We start from the raw sequence: 19,203 nt of genomic DNA, 5'->3' as shown, positions 1-19,203 counted from the left end.
TCACAGGGATGTCAGCTTTGCCTTCAGGTGGGCTTTGGGACAAGGTGTGAGCGTTGAGGAGCTGCAGGCATTGAGGGCTGGAAGGAAAGGGCATTTCTGCTGTTGCACTCAGCCAAATCGCCTGTTTTCCACTCCATCCTCCTTCCTACCCTTGCTGTGGTCCCCAAGGGCCCCTTCTCCATTCTGGTGCATGATGTTCACCAAAAGCCCCTGGCTCTCCTCCCTTGTCCTCTCCCAAAGACCCTGCAGTGTCCTCCGTCTGCTCTTGCTGAGGGCGGCTTCCTGGTCCCCATGGCTTCAGGAGTCAGTTCCCCCATCATCCCGGGGCAAGGAGCTGTGTCTGTGCCCACATCCTGGCCTGGGCAGAGACACACATGCCAGCAGGGGAGTCCTGGGCACATGTGCCCACACAAGGGGAGCACACACCTTCCACCACCCCAACTCCAATGTCATGTCCCTCCTTAATGGTCTGGATAGAGATGCTCTTTGCTGTTTCCATCCTCAAAGTCATGAATTAGATCAGTAGCAGATTCTGATTATAAACTCTGTATTTATTTTTGTTGGCCTCTACAAAGGTCCCTTCCCAACTGGAAGATGATGGAGCATTTCTGTAGGGCCTACACAAAATAGCAGGGCTCCTTGCATAGGGTGGGCTGTGCTGGGGGCAGGCAGGGGGGCACTACTGCTTTGGAAAGGGAAGTGTTAGTCTAGAGGAGGCCATGAAGATGATCCTTGGGATGGAGCAGCTCTGCTATGGAGACAGGCTGGGAGAGTTGGGGCTGTTCAGCCTGGAGAAGAGAAGGCTCCAGGGAGATCTTAGAGCACCTTCCAGTGCCTGAAGGGGCTTCAGGAAAGCTGGGGAGGGGCTTTTTACAACAGTATGGAATGATAGGATGAGGAGGAAAGGTTTTCAACTGAAAGAGGGTACATTTAGATTAGACATTAGGAACAAATTCTTCACTGTGAGGGTGGTGAGACACTGGAACAGGATGCCCAGAGAAGTTGTGGGTGACCCATCCCTGGAAGTGTTGAAGGAGACATTGGATGGGGCTTGGAGCAACGTGGTCTAGTGGGAGGTGTCCGTTCTCATGGGAAGGGGGTTGGAACTAGGTGATCTTTGAGATCCCTTCCAACCCAAACCATTCAGTGACACTATGAAAAGCAAGGGAAAAATTGTAAGGGTAGGGGAATGAGGGTGACACAAGTAGTGGGCACTCAGTGTGCTTAAAAAAAGACAGATAATCACCTCGGCCGCCCACTTAACCTTTATTTTTCTTTTTTTCCTGTGGCTTTTACTATTCCCCACCTCCTGTAACGTCTTAATTGTTTTTTTCTGTCCAGGTGGAGTGGATGCAGCGCTGGCAGAGGGACGCTGAGTGTCCCGTCCCCGTCCCCCCCGGGAGACGCGGTGCTGCCGTGGGCTACAGGAGGAAGGCCGAGGGGACCCTCATCCCTGCCCGTCCCTCCGGTGGGTCCCAGCGCTCCCCTCGGGCGGGTCCCCCCCAAACCCCCGCGGCGGCATCGCCCCTTTAAGCGCGGCGGGCGGGCGGGGCGGCCCCGCCCACCTCTCCCCGCCCTCCCGCCCTCGGGCGCCCCCTGGAGGCGGCGGGACCGGCCCCCCCCCCCCCCGCCTCCCCTCACGCAGCCGGTGCGGGCGTGCGCGTGCGCGGGGCGGCGGGGGCGCGCGCGGCGGGCGGCGTTCCGTCGGGGCCCCGCGCCGCCGTCCCATTCATGCGGGGCAGCGGCGGCGGCGCGAGCGAGGCGGGCGCGGAGCCCCGGGCGGTGGGAGGCGGCGGAGGGGGGGGCGGCGGCGGCGGGGCCGGCAGCGGCGGCGGGCGGCTCGGTGTGGAATGCAGTTATGGCTGGCACGGCGGAGGCGAGCGGGGACCGGAGCCGTGAGTAAACCGGGTTTGCAACTTTCCTCGGTGGGCGCGGCGCGTGCCTTGATGTGACCGCTCGGTCGGTTCGTTAAAAATGCGCGGATTTGTCTTGAGTTGCCCTCAAAAAGACAAGGGGGCGGCGGCGAAGCGGGGCTGGCCCGGGCAGGGCAGTGCCGGCCGGCTGGGGGGTGCGGAGGGGCCGCGGCGGCAGGACTGGGCTGGGCCGGGGCCGCGCTGCTGCCGCCCGGGGCTGTCCCGCATTGCGCCCCGCGGCTCCGGGAGCGCGGCAGCGGGAACCGCCTCCCGCGGGGAGAAGGAAACCCGTCGGGACCGAGCCTTGTTCGTTATCCTTCCCGTGCCCCGCCTGGGCTTTGCAGCGGGGTGCCGGGGACCGGGCAGGTGCGGGTTGGACCAGGCGGGGGCCGCCTCCCTGCCCGGAGCTGCCGGGGCCGGGCCGGGCGGTCCCGCGGCGGTGCCCGGGCTGGGGCTGTCGCCTTTCCCGGCGCCGCGCAGGGGCCGGCCGCCTCCCGGCCTCCTGCAGCCCGCCCCGACTCTCGGCAGGGTTCGGTTCCCCGGTGCCGCACCGCGGGGAGCCTCCCGCTCCGCTGCCCGACCGAGCCCGGCACGGCTGGAGCGGTGAGCGGGGCGCAGCCTTTCCCGGGGTCGTCGCCTCGGATCCCCGTGTCCGCCCTGCCTTGGATCCCTGCATTCTCGCTGCCCTCCCTGTGTCGTGCTTCCTTGTATCCTTGTTCACACCCTCGCTGTCATCCCTGCCTCCACGCTGCCCCGTATTGTCGCTGCCATCCCCGCATCGTGCTGCCCCGCATCTCTGCTCACGTACTCGCTGCCATCCCCGCATCCCCTCTGCCCCTCATCCTCGCTGTTTCACGTCCCCGCATCCTCGCTTTTGCATCCCTGCATCTCACCGGGGTGCGGTGCGTGGCATCTGGGCTGAACTCGCCCCGAATCCCGCGGAGCCACCTTCCCCCTTTTCCCCGCAGCCGGTGGCGTGGTGCGGTGGGGGTGCCGGCAGCCCGGCTCGGGTCTGCCCAGCGGGGCAGGGCGCGCTGCGGGATGGCTGCCGTCGCCCGCCTTACAATCGCTACTATTGTCACCGTGCCGTAGTTTCGCAGCGCAGCGCCTGGGCACCTCTGTGACCGAGGCGTGGGAGGCTGCGTGCGGGGCTGCGTGCGGGGCTGCGTGCCCACCGCCTCCAGTATGAACGTGGAAGGTGGCAACTGCAGCCGGCTGGCTGCACGTTTGGGGTCCGTCACCCCCTCTCTGCCTCTCCTGTTCCTGCCCTGCAAACAATGCACACGGCGGCTCTGGCGTGCGAACGGGGAGGGATTTGGAAAATCTCTCTGGCATGCTGAAATAAATCCCGAAATCCCTTCTTCTCCCTTGTCCTCCTTGCGGGGAAATTCTTCTTTCTGCCCCTGGCTGAGCGCCGGGATGGGGGGAGCCAGGGGAGGGGGGGGGCTGGTGTGTAAACAGGGCTTAACATGAAGGTCACTGGTTAAAGAGGAGATGGATGGGAGAGAAAAGACAGGCATTAACCTCACTTGTTAGCTCCCCCCTTCCTCCTGCTTTGGGGAGGACAAAGCAAAAGCAGAACCTGCTAACGGAGGGATGAATATTCATGATCCTTCTCATATGCTCTGGGACACGGAGGGGAGAAAAGTTGGGCAGATGAGCTGCCTTTCTGAAGCTGCTTTTCCTCTGGCTTGCGAGAAAATCCCTTTTTGCTGAGCGAGGGCTGTGTCAGGGGGAATTACCAGCCTTTTGCCGGATTTTTTTTTTTTATTATTTCTTTTGTGTGTGGCTGCAAGGAAAAAAAAAAAAAAGAGGAGCTGAGGCTATTGACTACATCAAAGGTTATCCATTTGAAAACACCATTTTCCTCTGAACAGCGGCTAATTGCTTCCTGAACAATCTCAGGGTCTTTTGTGTATACTCAGTGGGTAAAATGAGTGACTCGATGTCTCTCTCTCAAGACACTGGTGACCAAAGGAGGTGGAAAGGTGGAGAAGCCAAGGAAAACCAGCGGGGCAGAAGCCTCTTGGAGAATGAACGGATAATTTATTGAACTGCTGCAAGGGGGGAAGGTTTCTGCTCCTGCCCGGTCACCACGGTGCGGTTTGCTGGTGTCGGTGGATGCCGGTGCTGGCAGTGGCGTGGTGGCACGGGGCTGTAAGGAAGGCTGGTAAGGAAGTTTGGATTCAAAATACCCGATCGTGCATGCGATCTTGTGCTCGGCTGCCTGCGGCTTCGGCTGCCGGTGCCACTCCCGGGAGCAGCGATCCTGGCTGCGCTGCTTCCCGGTGGGCTGCGGGGAGGCAGCTCCAGGGCTGGCTGGTTCCTGCTCCCTTGGCTGGCTGGGCTTTTTCTCTTGTGCGCCTGGTACCCTGAAGACTAAAGTTTTGGTGGCGTTGTTTTTGTCAGCCTGGCGATAGCGGCACCAGCAAGAGTTTTCCCCTCTTGGCTTGCTTTTTTAATTTTTTTTCTTCAGTAGATGCATCGGATTTGGAGCAGAGCGGAGGCATCTCCCTTCGTGCGTGCTCGGGCGGTGCACGGAGCCGTGCAGAAGAGCCCTCGTGCCTCTCCGTAACACAAAGCCCTTTTCCCCAGCCAGGCGGAGGGCTCTGCGAGAGATAAACAAACTCCGAACTCCAGCGGAGACGGGGCTGAGGGCCGTGCTGGCGGCTCCAGGCGAGCGCTGTTTCGCCGGAGCTCTGCGCAGCCGAAATGGAAGAGGGTAATAAAAGCGTCGCTGCTGCGTGCTGGCAGGGCTGCCTCCCCTCCTCCATCCTGGCAGCAGCCGGGGCCGGCCCCTGCCCTACTCCCCGCGTGTAAATGTCACACCGGGCAGTTTATTTCGGTGGGTTTGCTGGGTTCGACATCCGTTGAACAAAGGGAAGGATTCGGCCCCGGGCTCGGACTTAATAAGGGAAACTTGTATGTGTTTATTCTCTAGGCTGAGCGTGGGTCAGAGCCTTTGTTGCTGCCTGCCTTGCTCCCGGCTGTAGTTCTAACCACGGGTAAGAGCCAGACTCGGCTCTGAGCTGGGAATTTCCGAGCAGGAGAGCCTGGTGCTGCCGTGCTGGCGCTTCCAGCTCACTGCAAACCGGGGGGAGCCTTTGCCTGCAGCATCGGGCTTCTGCTGAGCCCCGCTGGGCTTTGTTGTGACCGCCTCTCCGTGCAGGGTGTTGCGGTGCTGCAGTCGTTTGTGTCCGCAGTGAGGAGTCGGTCGTGTTTTCCAGCACCCCCGGCACAAAACAAGGAAGGTGGACCTTGGAAGAGGCAAGGCAGCGGAGGTGCTGCCATCCCTCTGTGCAGCAGAGGTGGGCATGGGTCACCTCGCTGCCCTTGTGCCACTCTTGCTGCCAGTAAGTTCAGCTTTTGCATTGACTGGGTTGGTGGGGTGTATGCGTGGAGACCTTGCGTTGCTGATCTCTGTCACTCTCTGATGTCTCCTCCAAATTGTGTCATTAGGTACTTGTGCGCTATGTGGAAGAACGTATGTGGACCAGGGGGCTCCTGGCCAGTGTTTGGTGAATGGTTTGGTGGTATGTCGTGTATGTGGTGGAAGGCCCAAGGGCTGGGAATCAGGAGTGAAGGGGAGCTTGGTTCAGTGTTGCCCCTGATCCCTTACCTCTCCTGAATTTGGGCTGGGGCCCCTTTTTCTCAGCAAGGTTCTGAGCACTGTGGGGCGGAGTGAGTATTTGCCTCTGTCCAGTGCTGGTGTGGCTGGTTTGGCTTCAGGCTGGGGGCAACCAGTTTCTTCTCTGGCTGTAGCCCATGACATGTTCTGGGGAGTGCTCTGGGGAACACCACTGCACACCTGTGCTGTGGCACCATCTCTGACCCACAGCCTCAGCTGTGCCCCTATTACTACTGTCCAGGAGACAGCATGGAAGCCATGTAGATATATCCCAATGTGGTCCAACAAAAGCCAAGTATGAGCAAACATCTTGTGCATCATGGAGGAGAAAAGCTCCAGCCACTAAATAGATCTTGATGGTTTCCATACCAGGCATGGGCAGATGTGACTTGTCTCTCTGTGCTCTGCATGTCATGTATCCAAAATGCACATCTTTCCACTGGCTCATCAGAGCGTGGCCCGGCACAGGGTAGTGTCCTTGTTTGCCTTGCTTCCCTGAGCATCCCTCATCCATGCTGCCTCCAGCCCTTGTTCTAATTGGAAGCTACCACTTAAAACCTGACTTAAAAACGTTTAAAATTTCATTTTCCCTTAAGCCAAGGCTTGGCAAACCTCTTCCTTGTTGCCCTCATGCTGAGATGTTTGAGTCTGGAGAAAAACTCCACATCCAGACCATTGGGCTTGCGTTTCACAAACACTTTTGCTCCTTCTTTTTTTCTGAAGTCTCCTTATGTGGTGCAATTTAGACTATTTCGGGTGACTCCTCTGTTCTTATGGTGCAAGGTGTGTTGGTGTGATGAGGGCTGAGTCCACCCCTGTCCCATGGGCTGCTGCATGCTGGTCTGTGCTGAGACCCTTGTGAGCTGCCTGAACTGCAGAGGAGATTTGTTATCGCTGGTGTTGATCCAGGACCTGGTACCAGCCACGGTGCGATATCCTCTTTGCTCCTTGAGCTGAGCTCATGAGGGATTTCACTGGAGAAAGTGAGAGCATGGCAGGGGTGCCAAGGACAGGCTGTGCATGGCTCTGGGGGACCCACTGTGTGGGGACTGTCTCATCCCCATGTCTCCTTCTCCCTGGCAGCATGTAGATCAGCCCCAGGTGCTCCGCGCCTGCCTCGCTATCTTGAGCATTCTGCAATCCGCTGGCCAACTTGGCACGGAGACCTGGGAGCAGTAGTAATCCAATTTGGGCAGTTTAGCTGCACTTTGCTATCCGTGCTGCCGGCCGGAGCTCAGGAGCTTTAATCCAGCTAATGACCCTGGCTTCAGGGGTTGAGTAACCGACCACCATTTGCTTGATTTGGTTTTCCTTTCTGTCAGCGGTGGAGGATGGAGGCGGAGGCCGTTTCCCAGTCCTGCCCCAGGTAACAGGGACAGTTTCTGAATGTAGTAGCTACGTGTAGGGACTGGGGGGTGAGGGCAGCGTGGAGGGGCATTGCAATCCCTGCTTTCCTTTTAGGAGATCTGTCCTTCCCCCTTCCCATTTTCCATCTGCTCCCTCTCTTTCTCCGGAGAAGATAAGCCCTTCTGCCAGAGCTGTTTTGCAACATACCATTATTTTCAGAAAGGCGAAGCCAAGAAAAATAAAGCCTCTCTCTTCCTTCAGTTGCCTACTGTTTAATGTACAAAATACAGGGGTGGTAATTGCATTAAAATGTATATAATTATACTGGAAGGAGAAAAAAAAAACACAACAACCTTGCTAATTGCACGGGTGTTTTGAACTGATAAATGTTGAGCGATTCGCATTTTCTTGGGAATTTGGTGGAGCAGACCTGTGGTCTGGTGTGTGAGGGCTTAGGAGCAGGGATGGTTTCCCACTATTACCTGGAAGATGACTGGGAATCTTACCTTCCCGGGATGCTCTGAGCTCTTTCCTTTCATCTGCGGGGATCGGGCCCCGAACACAACTGGCACTGCCACCATCCAGGTAAATCTCAGCATCATTGTAGGAGCTCTGCAAGTCTCTTTGCTTTACTTGCTTAGTTAAGCAACTGCTTATGTGTCAAGATACGCAGGCTCTTGCAGAAGTAAATCCCTGGTGAGTAGAGAGGCAGATTGCTTTGGGTGCTTGTGGTGGGGAAAGAAAATTCCTGTATGGTGTAGCACTGTGTTTGGGGGCTGTTCCCCCCAGTAATGTCACGCCTATGTGAGTGGGTGCTCTGGTGACTGACCCTTTGGGCAGGGTGGGAGGAAGGATGGTCTCACGTTTTGAATGACACGATGTGGAAACCACATTTCCTTCTGTGAATGCCGACCCCGTCAGAGCTGCCGATAACATCGTAGGTAATTATAATAGCAATAAGTTGTTTGCTTTGTGCGTGCGGCCGTGCTCTGTGTACGGGCGGCTGCTTCACTCTTCCTGTGCAGACTGTTAGTTTCAACAGGGGAAGAGGAAAACCCAAAAATATTTTGGGAGTTTAAAAATAATCTTTGAGCTTGGCCGGTGGGCAGGATGTTTCGCAGAATTATGTTCCCCGCTGGTCAAAGTCCAACCCTGTGGCCCTCGGGAGGCTTTGCTGGGTGGTGTTAAGCCCAGGCTTGTTGTTTTGGACAGCCTCAGGATTTGCTGTTGGTTTCTGGGAGCCAGAGGGGGCCAGGAGCCAGCCCTGGGTTTTGGTTTTTGTGCTGGGTCATGCTGCCCCATACCTGAGCAGCGGCAGAGCTGGGGCTTGAGCTCAGAGCTCTGTAAAACATTTAAAATCCGTTCCTAAGTCTGTCAGTCCCTCCGCCCCCCTCTTCATCTCGGTGGTTTTGATTCCTGGAAGTCCTGGCATGCCGGCAGGGCCCTTGCCTGCCGCTGCTTATCTTGGGGTCCGGCTCCTGGGTGGCTGCATCCTTCCTGCAGTCAGGAGGGGCTCTCCCCTTGCCGGCGGGACCAGAATCGTCCCAGTGAGCCCTTCTGAAGTCAAGAACCTGTTTTTCAGGCTGATGTCATTGGGAAGAAATGGGGGAGGAGGAAGGCAGGAAGGCAGCGCCGCTTCCGAAGGAGATGGGCGGCCGAGCCGGTGACGCCGGCAGCCCAGGCTTCCACCGACACCCGTTGCTGTTCCTTACCCTCGGCAGGGCGGCCGTGCCCGCAGGCCTTGCTGGCACACGAGGGGCAGGTCCTGCTCTGCACAGCCTCGTGCCTGTGTGGGCAGGGAGGGCTGTGCCCGTGCCAGGGCCGCACGTCAGCCCGCACGGGGACTCCGAGCGGGGTGTCTCCTGCCTCGCTGGCTGTGCCCTGCAAGATGCCCTGGCCCTCCCTGGGGTGGCAGCGCTCGCTGGAGCCGCCGTCCGGCCGCCTTCGTTAGCAGAAACTGGATTTTTGGCAGTGGCACTTGGACAGCCCTCCCAGCACAGACAGGCAGGCATGTCTTCTCAATTTTGCGGCAAATAAATAGATCCATTATGCTCACACCTGTCAGGGTCTTGGCCCCTCGTGCACAGCATCCAGCCATAGCTGTGCCCTTCTGTCCAGCATGGGTTGGAGCTGCAACTGGGATCTGCAGGGAGAGAAGCAGCACTGCTCTGTGCTCTGTCCTGGCCAGCACTTCTTTGAAATTTGCTCTGCCTGTGTCGGCTGGGTAAGAAAGACCCAACAGATGCCCTCACCGTGGGCAGCCAGGGTGGAGGCTTGCTGGAGCAAGGGTCTGTGCCAGAGCTGGGGGTCTGTGCTGGCACTGCTGGTGGCAGGAGGGCACAGTGCGGGCACAGCCCCTGCCTTGGTGCATGTGGTGCCGCCCTGTTTTTATCAGATGCCCTGAGCCTGTCCTGCTCCAAATAAAGCCCCTGTTAGTTTCTCAGTGCTGTTTCCCATGTGGTGCTGCTGTGGGGAGGCTTTTGGCCTCTTCCCCTCTCTGCCCGTCCTGCTGCTGAGCGAGGCTCTGCAAGCTCTCGGGCTGACTCCTGGGTCTGCTCCACCCTGAGCAAATAAAACATGGAGCTGTGCTGAGCTGGGTCCTCCACAGGGGAAGTGGAGCTGGGACCTGAGCCGATTCCAGCAGCATTGCTTGAGGGAGCACAGCTGGGTTGGGAAAGAGGGAAGGACAGGAGGTCTGGGGGGAAGAAAGGGCAGGCATGGCTTGGGATTTAGCTAGTGAAACCTCATTTAGAGAAGTTTTGTGGTCTGTTTTAATCAGACCTAACTCTGGCTGTGGTTTTGCTCAGCTCTCCACATGACGGCAGGAGCGCTGGTGTCAGCACAGGGCTGGGCAGAAGTACGGGAATTTCAGCTCAGCCAGGATTAAGTCAGCTCCAGAGCAACCTCCCTGTACTGGGAGCAGAGTGGGTCCAGCACCAGGAATCCTCCTGTGCCAGTTCTTGATTGCAAAGCAGGAGCTCCCCAGGTATCCCCCTGGAGGGAAGTGCAGCTCTCTCGCTGGCTGCGTGGGGGTGGATAGGAGGTGTGGAGGTGTGTGTACATGTTGGAGAGGGAAAAGCCCTCCTTGGAGAACCAGGCTGGAAGAGGTGCATTGATCTGGGGAGGTTCAGGTCATTGGAATGTGTTCGTGGCTGCCCCAGCCCAGTGCAGGACATGGAGCAGCAGGTATGGAAGTGAGGACTGATAACACAGGGCGTGCGATCAGATGAGAGAAGGATGGCAGTGGCCAAAGGACCTTTCATTGGACTTCACTGTTGGGAGACCTGGCTTGTGGGTGACTTGGCTCTCTGTGGGTCCAGCTGGACCTTTCTGCCTTGGGACATGGTGTTTGGGGGAAGCCTGTGTTTCCATCTTGGCAATGCTCGTGTCCAGTCTCCTGATTGTGAGAGCACGTGGTGCTCCAGAGCTGCTCTCTTTGGTGTGATGTGAATTCTTGTGAAGGACTGGGGGAGGCAAATTGCACGCTTGAGAAATGCTATTTATTTTCCTTACTGCTTGTTCTTTTATGCCCCTTTTTGCTGAGGGTCAGGCTTCTTAAAGCCCTTGGGCTGTAGATGGCTGCTTCTTGTGTTTCTCAGGACAGAAGAGGATGAGATCTCTGCAGGGCAGAAGGGGCAGCTGCTGTGCCTACATGTGCTGCAGTGGCAAGGCAGGATGGGCTCCTTGGCCCCTACACTGGAGTAAACTAAAGTAAACTAATGATACTTTTGATGCTAGTGATAGTAATGGAGATTGGTGTGGGGCAGTTTCAGAGCTTGTGGTTGATTTCATCAGGGATAAGATTTTTAATGATTTAACTTGCTTGCTAGGGAGAGACCCCTGCCAAATGGTTTTTAATGACTGTGTGCATTGAAGGAAGGAGTTAAAGTTTAGCCCTGTTGCAAACGATTGCATATGTAGTGCAGCTCTAACTCGTGCCACCACCAGCCTTCCCTCATTGTTACAAGGCTTTTCCCAGGCAGACAAACCTAAAAATACACCAGCTGTATGGTGAGGCTGACTCTCCTGTGGCCTGCGGGCTTTTCTCTCAGCTGGATAATCTCCCCCTTTCTCCCCTTTGCTAATTACCCGCATCTCGACAGCTCTTGCATTTGAAAATGGAGCCGGTTCCTTCTTGGTCCGTTTAGTATCACTGGGAGAGATTGCAGGTAAAGACCAATTTTAGATGCCATTTCTGCTTTTGGGGATCAGTTATATGGGGGTTTTAATTCCTATCCCTTCTCTTTTCCAGCCTCCCTTGCAGAGTACTCCTCTTTGGCGAGACTGTAAAGTTCTTAGGGCAGTTTTCAGCCTTGTCCCACTGCTCAACAGCAGCTTCTCTCCAAGAAAAATTATGCTTTCCCTAGCCCTGGGGATGCAGACCTACCTGGGACCCCCTGTAGTTGAGTGGGACTCTTCCTGGGATGGAGAGCCTGCTGGGGTCTTGGTGATGCAGGAGTAGGGATGGCAGGCAGGTCCCTGGGTGCCACATGTGCACCTCTGTGCTCATTGGTGTGCTTTGAACCCCAGCTTGGCTGGTTCTGTGAGGACTGTCGCTTTGTAGCCAAACCACCCGTGCTGTTGGTGCTCTGGACTTGCTGCCCGGGCGAGTGGAGAGCTGGTCCTCAATGCTCTGTCCAGTCTTTGCCTTTTAAGGTTAGTTTTCCTATCCCAGTACTCCTGCTTTGTGCTATTGAAACTGATGATTATTTTCCCCAAGTATCATCCTCTATCCCAAACTCAGGTTTCTGGCTGTACTGCAGTTCTGGGAAGCTGTAGCCTGGGGGGATGAATGCTTCGGCCTCTTGCTACCTCTTTTAGCAGTGAGCAAGTGGGACACAGGCATTTGCAGGGCAGGCTGATGGCTTTTTGATGAAAGGCTCTTTTGAAGCCTGGGTTTGTGCGAGTTGGCTGTGGGAGGCAGGCAGCCCCATCCAGGTCATGCAGCAGCTGCGACCATCTCAGCCTGGCCACTTTTGAGGTGAAACCATGAGTAAATGTCCTTTCTGGCATGGGATGGAAGGGGCTGGGGCAGATTTGGTGACTGCATGTTTGCTTCATGGGCTTTGTTTCTGATGTCAGGTTTCTGGCTTATATACATACATATGAATATGTGTGTGTATGTGTGTAGAAAACAAAACACAAGCCTGCAGTGCTGTCTCGCTGTTGGTGTAGTCCTGCTGTGGGGTGAGCCAGCCCTGTGTGGGGATGCTGTGCTGTGGGATGGTCTGTGCTGCATCACTTGCTGCCCAGGCAGCATAACACAGTGTGGTTTTGGTCCTGCTGTCCCAGTAGGCATGTGTGCATCCAGGCTGGGGTGTATTCTTTTATTGCAGCTTGTTTCAGGGCTGGGCTTGGCCCCAGTGTGCCTGCTCAGGGTTTTCCATGCTTTTGGGCTGTGGTGGTGGTGTGTGTGATGTAGGTCTTGCTTCCTGGTGTCACTTGCATGATGGTCTTTGGCTGGGTCCTCTCTGGGGTGAGATGCTACTTGAATGGAGCCCCATGGGGTTTGGGTGCTGTGTGGTTTAAAGTGAGTGCTGGTGGAGGAGCTGCACTGCCCTCAGCTGTACTGTGACCTCTCCGAGGGGGTTGGATGGGAGGGAAATGCCCTTTGGCCCCTGTGCTGCTCCTCCCTGGCTGTTCCCGTGGGCAGGGAGCTGGGGCCACGCAGGCGCCTGTGCTCAGATGCAGGGCTGCCTGCTGCCTCCACCTCTGCAGGCTTGGGCCCCGCTTTAATTTGATCTGAGTCTCAGGTACCCAGATCCAGAAGACAGGAGACAAGCTAACCTTTCCTGCTGTTTTTTTAATAATCGCTGCAATGGTTTTAAGCAAAACCCCTGCTGGCGTCAGGGCACTAGGATGAGATGTTGCTGCTAATGTATATTTAGGAGCAGAAATCTCGGCAGAGCTCTGCAGTGTCATCTCTCTGCTCGCCCCAGCTCTGCCTCACTTTGCTCTTGTTCTAGCTCCTGAGTAGCAGTTCCCTACGTTAATTTGGGAATCTCCTCTTGGGCTTTCTAGCCGTGCCTTGTGGCAGCAGCCTGACCTCCAGCTCTCCTGCTCCTTGAAAGAGAAGCGATGAATCATAGAAAGTGACTTCCCTGTTCCACTCGCCCGTCCTGCCAGGGCGATGCTCTGGCTGGCATCCCCACGCTGCGCTGAGCTCCTGCTTTGGCCTCCACCACCTTCCCCAGTCTTTCTCCTCTCTGCAGTGTGTCTCTGGCATGTGAACAGAGTTTCATGTCCATCTCCTCGGGAGGGAGCTGTCCCTATTGCTCCTGGAGGGGCTCAGCCCTGTGGTTTGCAGCGGCAACGGTGAGAATGTTCTTGGGGTGGGAAACCTCCCTCTGGCAGGAAACTGTGCTGCCTGCTGCTGCCGCGCTCACGGCTCGCTGAGATAACTGGTGTGTTTGTGCTGGCTATGTGGCTTGGTCCCACACCTTGGTGTGGTTTGGGGCTAATAAGCTCTGATCTGGTGTGCATGTGGTTATGCTGTTACTGACAAGCTCATAAAAGTGAACGGGAGACTAGGACCATGCAGGTGATTTCTGGGGCTGGTGACTGCATGCTTTGGTTGTCTCTGCACCCATGGAGCTTTGAGACACTCGGCTGTGATCTCTGTTGATCCTATGGTTGCCCAGGCCTCCCTTGGAAGGACACGTGTTGGGGGTGGCGGAAGGGAGCGGGGTCATGAGCGTGTGTGCAAGGCAACACTGATGGAGATGACAGATCTGCAGAGACGGTTTGGAAGTGGTGTGAAGGCTTTTCCCAAAGTGCTGGAGTCTGGCAGAGCTGCAGGGGTGACTGGGGCTGGGCTTGCCCTGGGAAGGGAAAGGAGGGTTTCATATTTGTTGGGAGAGGGATAAGGTGGGAAAAAAGCCTCTCCCTTCCTTCTAAACTCCCTGGCTGGCTCCCTGGCTTGGAATGGGGGCAGCAGAATTGAAGGATGCTATATGGGATGTTGGGGCCCAGTGAGGATGCAGCCACTGACCAGTGATGGTGCAGCCCCCCAGTGTCTGTGTGGTGCCTGGCCTGTGGGTCCCACAGCCCTGCTAAGTGCAGATGGCCAAGCTCTGGGGTAGCCCTTTGGCCCCAGGCAGCTGGGGTGCTGGCAGAGCTGTGTAGGCACCTCGGGCTGTATTCCCTACCTGTGCCACTCCCTGGTGGGGATCCTGGGCTGAGTCAGAGAATGCTGATAAGGAGAGGGAGCTTTCCTCCTCCCTTGCTTTAGGAGCACCTTATCTGACACTGCTGAGGTGGAGAACTGAGGGATGAGCTCATGTCCTGGCCTCAGCCCCACATTAGCCCAGGGATGCTTGTGCCTGTGGAGGGGGAGAATGGAGAGGATGGGGAGGGGGTTGCAACTGAGAGGCTGCTGAGCAGACAAAGAGGGCAGGGCTGTCTGGTGGCTCCCTGTGGCCACTTCCCCACTGCTGGGGATGCAAAGGTCACACTGGTGTGGGGTTTTGGCTGGCTCCCTGCTGCTTTGCTGCTCCGTGCTGGCCAGCCACAGCTGTGGCACAGCAGCATGCAGAGCTCTCCATTCTCCTTGCATGTGCCCCCTCATCCCCCCGCAGCCTCTCAATCCAGCTGCCTGATGACTGACCCTGTGCTTCTTAATGCATACAAATGCCAGAAAGACGTGCTTCTCCTTGCCGTGCCCGCTTGCTCCCCCCAACTCCTCCTGCCCACAGCCCTCCTGGGCTTTGTCAGGCAGGCAGGTGGCAGGGACGGCAGGCAACGTGCCAGGGCTCTCTGCTCTCCCAGCTCCTTTACAAGGTCCTCCCCTGTGTAGGGGCTTGTGCTGTGCTTCCTCCAAACTGGGATTTTGCATCCCCTCCCAGTGCCATGGCTGCAGGGCAGCGGGTTGGGGGCTCCTCTTGCAGCTTGTTAGCAGCCATCCCCAGCTAATGCTGCAGTGCTGCTGGTGGTCTTAAAAGCAGGTGGGGGCCAGCAACGCCCTGCTGAGGTATTTGTGTGCAGTAGGTGTGCTGGGCACATCGTGAGGCTGCTGGGGGTGTGTGGGTCTGGTCCAGCCAGCAGCTGCAGACAGGCTCAGGCTGCTGCTGCTCTTCCTGAAGGAGCTTGGGTGGGGCCAAGGGCAGGGTGGTGGCCCTGGGAGGGGGCCACTGGCTGGTGGTTGGGACTGGGGTGGTGAGACAAAGTGCATGGCAGCTCCTTGATTGGAACATGCTGTGCACAGCAGTGTGTGAGCAGGCAGGGTTGTCCTTAGCATCTTCAGGTTCCCTTGGTCCCTGCACTGGGGATGCATCTTCTTCTAGGGCAAGAGATGTGGGGGGCGTTTTGTTATTCCATCTACTAGAAAAGTGTGAAGCAGCAAAGTCTCTGCTGGTGGGATGGAACAGACTTGACCCCATTCAGGAAAGCCTCCTAACCCTACTCTTCTTGTCTTTTTCCCTCTAGGGATGACCAGACTGGCCGTGCCCACGATGCCCTGAATGCCAAGAGCAGCGGAAGCAGCGGAGACTGTGTCCTGTTAACTCCTCCTCCCTCATCCCCTTAGGTTGGGTTTGTTTCTATTTATTTTGTGGCTGGGTTTGGGCATGGCCTTGGCTGGATGCAAGGCTGCTACAATGTGGCTTCTTTGGCTCAAGCACCACTTACCTGCCAATGTTTGGACCTTGCTGCTCTTGGGGAGCACCTGGCTACCGCTGGCGGAAGGCAGTCCCAAGTCTCCCTTTAGGACTTTCCCGGTTACAGACTGGAGCTTGACACACTTGGTGGTCCACAACAAAACTGGGGAGGTTTACGTGGGGGCTGTCAATCGGATCTACAAGCTCTCCAATAACCTCACACTCTTGAGGACCCACGTGACAGGGCCTGTGGAGGACAATGAGAAGTGTTACCCTCCGCCCAGTGTTCAGTCCTGCCCTCACGGGCTGGTCACCACTAACAACGTGAACAAACTGCTGCTGGTGGACTACTCGGGGAACCGGCTGATCGCCTGTGGCAGTGCCTCCCAGGGTATCTGCCAGTTCCTGCGGCTGGATGACCTCTTCAAATTGGGTGAGCCCCACCACCGCAAGGAGCACTACCTCTCCAGTGTCAATGAGTCAGGCACCATGTCTGGGGTCATCATCGAGGTGCTGAACGGGCAGAACAAACTCTTCATTGGGACGCCCATTGATGGGAAGTCAGAGTACTTCCCCACTCTGTCCAGCCGCAAGCTGATGGCCAATGAGGAGAATGCGGAGATGTTTGGCTTTGTCTACCAGGATGAGTTTGTTTCATCCCAGCTCAAGATCCCCTCGGATACACTCTCCAAGTTCCCCACCTTTGACATCTACTACATCTACAGCTTCAGCAGCGAGCAGTTTGTTTATTACCTGACCCTGCAGCTGGACACCCAGCTCACCTCACCCGACTCCACTGGGGAGCAGTTTTTCACCTCCAAGATTGTCCGCCTCTGCGTGGATGACCCCAAGTTCTACTCCTACGTGGAGTTCCCCATCGGCTGTGTACAGGACGGCATTGAGTACCGCCTGATCCAGGACGCCTACCTGACCAAACCTGGCAAGGCTTTGGCCGAGCATCTGGGCATCTCAGAGCAGGAGGATATCCTCTTCACCATCTTCTCCCAGGGCCAGAAAAACAGGGTTAAGCCTCCCAAGGAGTCTGTGCTCTGTCTCTTCACGTTGAAGAAGATCAAGGATAAGATCAAGGAGCGTATCCAGTCATGCTACAGAGGGGAAGGGAAGCTCTCGCTGCCCTGGCTCTTGAATAAGGAGTTGGGCTGCATCAACTCGGTAAGTTCCCTGCTTGTCTCTATCCAAACCAGGCAGTTCCTGGCTGTGCTCTCTGGCCAGGCCCTTCCCAGTGACCTGACCCTGAGCCATGCTTTCCTGGTGGGAGGGGTGGCAGCAGTAGGGCTGGGTGCTTGGCTTGCTCAGTAGCATTCCTTGTGGAGATCATGGCTTCAGAGTGGGGCGGCCATCTGGATTTGGGTTGCTTTAGTGCCCTTAGAGAGAGCCCCAAGCATGGGGCCTTGTGCCAATGGAGGTGCCTGCGTCTGGTTCCCCTGCTTTGTGGATCTGGGGGATGTTGGTGAGCTGTAGTGGGAGGGCAGGATGCTCAGTTCTCAGGGCATGTGCTGCGGCTCCACTGGGGAGCCCCTTGCAGATGGCACACTTAAATTTTTGAGTGTTGTGTCACCTGGGGCTTGGTGGTGGCCAAGCAGAAGGTGTTGGGGGCAGTAGGATGTGGAAAAAGGGGAGCGCAGACCTGATGGAGGGAGGTGAGGAGGTTAATGGGTCCCAGTAGAAGCTGGTCATGCTCAGGGTGGAGAGACTATGTGGTGCTGGAGGCTAGTGCCAGTGTCCCAGGGCAGTGCTCCCTCTGTCCCCAGAGATGTGTCCTCCTGCCTTGTGCTCATGTGGGTGCATCTGGCCCTGCTTGTGGCTCAGCTGCTCTGTGGGGGCCTGCAAGGGGTGGGGAATGGATCTCTGTGTGTTTTCTAACTTACTACTATTGATAGTTTTATTTTCTAGGCGATGTTATACTCCGTGAGTAGTGGCAGGGAGGCTATGGCTCTGGGTGACAAGGATGTCTCACACCGGGTGTCACCAAGCTAGGTAGTCCCCAGTCAGGGTCAGATATGTGGTAGAGAGGGATTTTGGGGCACTGGTGTGTGCATTTAGGAAGATCTGCTGGAGGTCCCAACACCCCTGCTATTTTCCACCTCACCCCAGCCCTGCTTGCTCAGCACCCATCTCTCAGTCCCCACCCCTGCCTGAGCAGGGGTTTGGGTGCCTGGTGGTGCAGGCAGGTGGGCAGATGGTCCCTTTGGAGCAGCCCTGCCTTCCCTGGCACTGTCCTTCCCACAGCTCTGGAGGAGACAGCTAACAGCTGCCTGACAAAGTAAAGGGTTTGCTGTCAAGAGCGCTGGGCTCGCAAATCAGATTTTGGCTTTGAACTAATTCAATTTTGTTGGAAAATGATGAAATCGTTACACTGCTGCCTGTTGGGTTGTGCAGCTGCTGGCTCTGGTGCAGGAGATGCTCATCGCTGCCTCCTGCACTCCTGGCTCACCTCCCCTGGTGCCCCACGGCAGGACTATGTCCCCCCGGGTTCGGGCGGGGGGAGATTCTATCCCCTGCATTTTGGGGGTGGTTTCATGCTAGGAGAGTTCTGGGATTGCTACCTGGTGGTCAGCTGGAGCAAGTAGGTGGATCTCAAGGTGCTCTTTGGGTCCTGCAGACTTACCAGGTGGAGGCATGGGGCGGCTCCTGCTTCAAATGGGTTGGGTTGGGGGGTGCTGTCCTCCCCCAGGGGAGCCAGGTGGTGTTTTTCTGTCCCTGTCCTGCTCCAGCTGCCAAGCAGAGCCAGGAAAGGCATGACTGGATCATGAGTTAAGCCTTCAGCCCCTTGCTGTGCTGAGCACAAGCCAAACCAGACCCTGTGGAGCATGTAACCTCTTTCTGGAAGGAATTCCTGTCCCCCTAATAAAATGCAGCCACTTCTGGAGTGGGTTGTGGCAGTGAAGGAACTCTCGGTGGTAAGGGCTGGCCAGAAAATAAAGGGCATGTTGTTGTTCTTTATTTTTAAGGAGGTGGAATGTAATTGCTCAAGTCAGTAGTTGCTTGGGATTTACACCCCATCTGTATGGGAGATGTCCCAGAAGCTCTCTTGCACTGCTCTTTTGCGGTGGCCAGAGCCTGAGGCTGGTCTGTGCTTGAGGAGGCTTTGCCAGTGCCTTGATCCCAGATCTCAAGCAGTGCAGGAGTGAGGGATGCTCATCCCAGGACACTGCAGGGCAGCTCTGATTATCTGGAGCTGGTGCCAGAGCTAGGAGGAGAGGCCGCCAGGCTTGGCAGCCAGCTTGGGAGATGTTAGTGGGTGCTGGCAAGTGGAGTGAATTCCTATCTCCTTTTTCCGTCTCTCCCATTCTGGGATCCAGTGATGAGTGCATCTGCCCAGTGTGCCTGTCCCCGAAACAGGGGGATGAGGGACTGCTGTAGCAGGGTTGGGAAAAGACAGTGGGCTCGACCTGGAGTGGAGATGTTGCATCAGGGAGTGATTTGGGGTTCCCAGAGTCCTTGACCTCTGGGCTGGCAGCACAGGTAGAGCCAGTGCCCAGAGCCAGCAGGACATGGGCAGCAGCTTTCCCTGGGCTGTCCCAGGGAGAAGAGGAGTTTTGAGTCCCCTGCTGGCACGGGGCAATGGCTGCTGACAAACTGGCCCAGACTGGGTCAGGATAAGCCAAACAGCCTGGCATCCCAGCCTGCCACTTGGTACCTGCCTGCTGCAGCCTTCTCCTTGGCTCTTCGTGTCCTCTGCATCCTCCATCACAGCTCC

At 56.8% G+C, this 19,203-nt stretch overlaps 1 protein-coding gene across 4 annotated transcripts in view; it reads left to right on the top strand.

Annotated features, from left to right (window-relative positions):
• Positions 1–1,451: 1,451 nt before the first annotated feature.
• Positions 1,452–19,203, top strand: part of PLXNA1 (plexin A1) — a 119,258-nt gene continuing 101,506 nt past the window's right edge. The window contains exons 1-2 of one of the 4 annotated variants that reach the window (XM_051627384.1): positions 1,452–1,468; positions 15,313–16,655. In XM_051627384.1, coding sequence (XP_051483344.1) covers positions 15,453–16,655 — 1,203 coding nt within the window. In that variant the 5' untranslated portion in view covers positions 1,452–1,468; positions 15,313–15,452. Of the gene's footprint in view, positions 1,469–1,821; positions 1,896–3,709; positions 4,084–6,888; positions 6,908–15,312; positions 16,656–19,203 lie in introns of those variants that run through there. The other 3 variants (XM_051627382.1, XM_051627381.1, XM_051627383.1) reach the window with 3 other exon arrangements.

Source organism: Apus apus, chromosome 9 (genome assembly GCF_020740795.1).
Source record: "Apus apus isolate bApuApu2 chromosome 9, bApuApu2.pri.cur, whole genome shotgun sequence".
Classification (NCBI taxonomy): Eukaryota; Metazoa; Chordata; class Aves; order Apodiformes; family Apodidae; genus Apus; species Apus apus.
Note: the sequence above shows the minus strand (reverse complement) of the source record. Positions and strands in the feature narration are given on the sequence as shown.